The sequence below is a fragment of the Drosophila obscura genome, unplaced genomic scaffold, assembly GCF_018151105.1.
Source record: "Drosophila obscura isolate BZ-5 IFL unplaced genomic scaffold, ASM1815110v1 contig_179, whole genome shotgun sequence".
In the NCBI taxonomy this organism is placed as follows: Eukaryota; Metazoa; Arthropoda; class Insecta; order Diptera; family Drosophilidae; genus Drosophila; species Drosophila obscura.
Window position 1 is genome coordinate 3,193,540 of NW_024542766.1, and position 3,185 is coordinate 3,196,724.

Sequence of the window (3,185 nt, forward strand, 5' to 3'; positions counted from 1 at the left end):
TCCTTGGCAATTAGCAATCACTCGACTGGCGACTGGCGACTGACGACTGGCGACTGCGGAATGAAAGTTTTCCCGCATAGCTAATTTATTAACCACTAATTGCATTTGGCACTGGAAAATCAATTAATCAATCTGCATACAATGCCACACGCACACTCCACGCACACACACACATTTGAGTGCTTTGATTAATTGCGCAAAATGGTGAATAAAGTGAATCAAAATGCATTTTCAGAGTGGACAAAGTCTGTCCCACAAGTCAAATCAATCTTCATTGCTGACTGGTTTCTGGTTTCCTTCCTTTCTGGCTCTCTCACTTTCTGACTTTCAGGCATTTGCTTTCGACCTTTGCTTCATTTACCCCACAGCTATCCTTCTTTATTGTCCTGTTTTTTTTTTTTTTTTGTTTGTTTGTCTTTGTGGCAACCAAAGGTTGGCTATAACTGTCAGCAGCAGGTCTGTAGGGGTTAGAAACGGTATTTTGCGGAATGATTGAGTTGAATAAACAGTGCAGATTGGGATAGAAAAGTTGCAGCTAGCAGCTTAAGACATCTATAATATAATGCAGGTAAATGTGTATAAAAATAATTAAAGTAATGGAAATGATTAAGTTATGATCTCAGGGCTCTCCCTGCCGAGTATGGGGCATCGAATAGATCAGCTTGCTCCAGAAATTGGGATCGTCTCGCTTGAGGTACGTGCTCAGCACCATGTAGGCGCGCAGTTCGCTGTCCAAATCATCAAAGTTCTCCACCTCGGGATAGAGGACCACAATCAGTCGCTTGCATCGATCCTGGGAGGTGGCATGGAGAGCGAGACGGAACTCCAGACGCCCCCAAGTGGACTTCAGGAAGTTGTTTGTCATCAGGATGATGATGCGCCGCGAGTCCTTCACGGATTGGCTGATGCACTCGGGAATGGACTCGCCCACGAGCCAGTCGCGCAGATAGAAGCAGAGTCGGAACTTCTGGCCGCCATTCTCCAGTCTCTCCACGAACTCCCCAATCAGTTCCTCGTCCTTGTGGGTGAAGGATAGAAATGCATCGAACTTCTTGCGTTCGTCGAGTTCCCTCCGGGCGGCGAGGCTCAGGCACACGTCGTGCTCGTAGCACCAGATCAGGAGGGGCTGTTTGAAGTAAATAATTAGGTTTATGGTCAGGACCATCAGCATGAACGAAACGGTGAGGGTCACATAGTGCACGAGGCCAGAGGGGCATATGTCACTCTCCTCTGTGTCTATCAGGAGGTTCCCTGGGGTGTCCCCGCAGGTGATATTTGTAGCATCTCCGATTCTGGAACCTCCTCCCTTCACGAATCCCAGGAAATCCTTCTCCTCGCAAGTGCAAGCCCAGGGATTTCCAGACAGGAATAGCCTCAGATCTGACGATTCCTTTCGCCTTGCAAGGAACTCTAGAGTCTTTCTCCTTATGGCAGATATTCTGTTGTTTCGAATGTCCAAGTAGGTGAGGTTGTGCGGCAGATGATGGAGTGCTGTCAGTCGATTGTTGGCCAAAAAGAGTCGCCCCACATTCCCGTACCCTGGCCACGTATCATTGGGCAATGCGCGGAGTTTATTGTTCTGAAATAAAAGCGTCGTCGGACGATCCTTGGGCGTGGGTAATGGGGGTATCGCCGAGAGGCCTTCGCCACTGCAGTCAACGATGAATTCCGTGGGATAGGAGGTAAGCAGGCAGCTACAAGCCTCGGGACATGGGCCGCGAAAGTCTGTATAGTCCAATGGCGCTATATATTTCATGCCCTCGCGTTTTCCCAGAAAGGAAATCAGGAATCGTATCTCCCAAAAGCAGCTCCATGGATTTTCCGAAAATCGATTTCTTTCCGCACGACTCTGAAGGAAATGAAGGATTTCTGCATCTTTCTTCCCCCTAAAGTTCCCAATCAGGTAGCTGTACTCCTGAAGGACCTTGTCCTCGCAGTCGGAAAACCACGAGTTTCCAAAGTGACGGACGGCAATGTGTTTGGCCAGATATTCGACCACCTTCTTGTCGAGGGCTGTAATGTTGTTATAGGAAAGGCTGAGATGTTGCAGCCTCTGTGGCAGCTGGTGAACGCCGAGGCTAGTGATCTTGTTGGCAGCCACATCGAGAGTCTGCAGTTGGTTATAGCCGGGTATCTCCATGCCATTGCTGGGCAGAGCTCTGAGATTGTTGTTACTAAAAAGAAGCACTGGCTTGCCCTCCATCGCAGTGGGTAATGGCGGTATTTCGGTGAGATTTCGGTTTCTGCAATCTATTTTAAACTCGCTGCTCCGTTGCTCATAGTAGCATTGACATTTGCCAGGACATCTCCTGCCGTCTGGGCCGCGCGAGAACTTGCAATCGTATTTCCAAGTCTCTGAATCACACACGAATGCTGTTAGATTCTCATGTGGCTCATAATTAACAACATTAACGAACTTCAACATGGAATAGTTTTCGAAATATCTCAGTTCCACTTTGACCTGCTCAGTGTTCATGATGAATATCTCTAGGTTCCTCCGCAGAGTCTCAGAGCTGAAAGACAAATCAAAGGAATAACTCAAATACACTCATGGACATACATATTCATACGAACCTCAAGAAGCTTTGATCCTCGACAGTTGTGTTAATAAAATTCAATATTTTCAAGCCTTTTAAATCTTCCAAAGTGTGCGCTGTGAGATTTTCCATCTTGAATCCTTGAAAAGCGAGCAGCCTTAATTGTGCTTTGCCTCTGAAAATACCATCTTCCATCCAGAACTCGGGAGTTTGGGACTCTTGCCCATGGCAAATCTGAATAGTCTTCAAGTTGTTCATCGTTCCCCGAATATAAGTGTTTGCGGCGTGGGAATCTATGGAATTCCCACTGGACAAAGTGTAGATTAAAGTCAAATCAGAAGGTCCCTCCATTAAACTGCTTTCAGTTTCAAGTACTATCAGATCTTTGGAATATATTTCGTACTTTAGGACTGTGGCAACGCCAAGATCTCGAATATAATCTATTCCAGGACGAAATCGAACATCCTCGGAGCTCGGGATTCCAGTTACTGTTAGGCTTTCGAGTTTCGTTGCCCTTTCATCGGTAATGGCGGTCACATTCGACACTGCAGACCCTCGACTCTCCTTCCACTTGATCCTTAAATGTCCCGCTTGCAGATCCAATTGAAAATGATTGGTTTCGATTCGATTATTCGATTTGAAGCACAT

At 46.8% G+C, this 3,185-nt stretch overlaps 1 protein-coding gene across 1 annotated transcript; it reads right to left on the reverse strand.

Moving 5' to 3' along the window:
• Positions 1 to 619: 619 nt before the first annotated feature.
• LOC111072004 (protein toll-like) lies at positions 620 to 3,185 on the reverse strand. The gene is made up of 2 exons (XM_041592405.1): positions 2,575 to 3,185; positions 620 to 2,513 (listed from the first exon to the last, which is right to left on the reverse strand). Exons 1-2 carry the CDS (start codon positions 3,183 to 3,185, stop codon positions 620 to 622), a joined length of 2,505 nt encoding a protein of 834 aa, XP_041448339.1.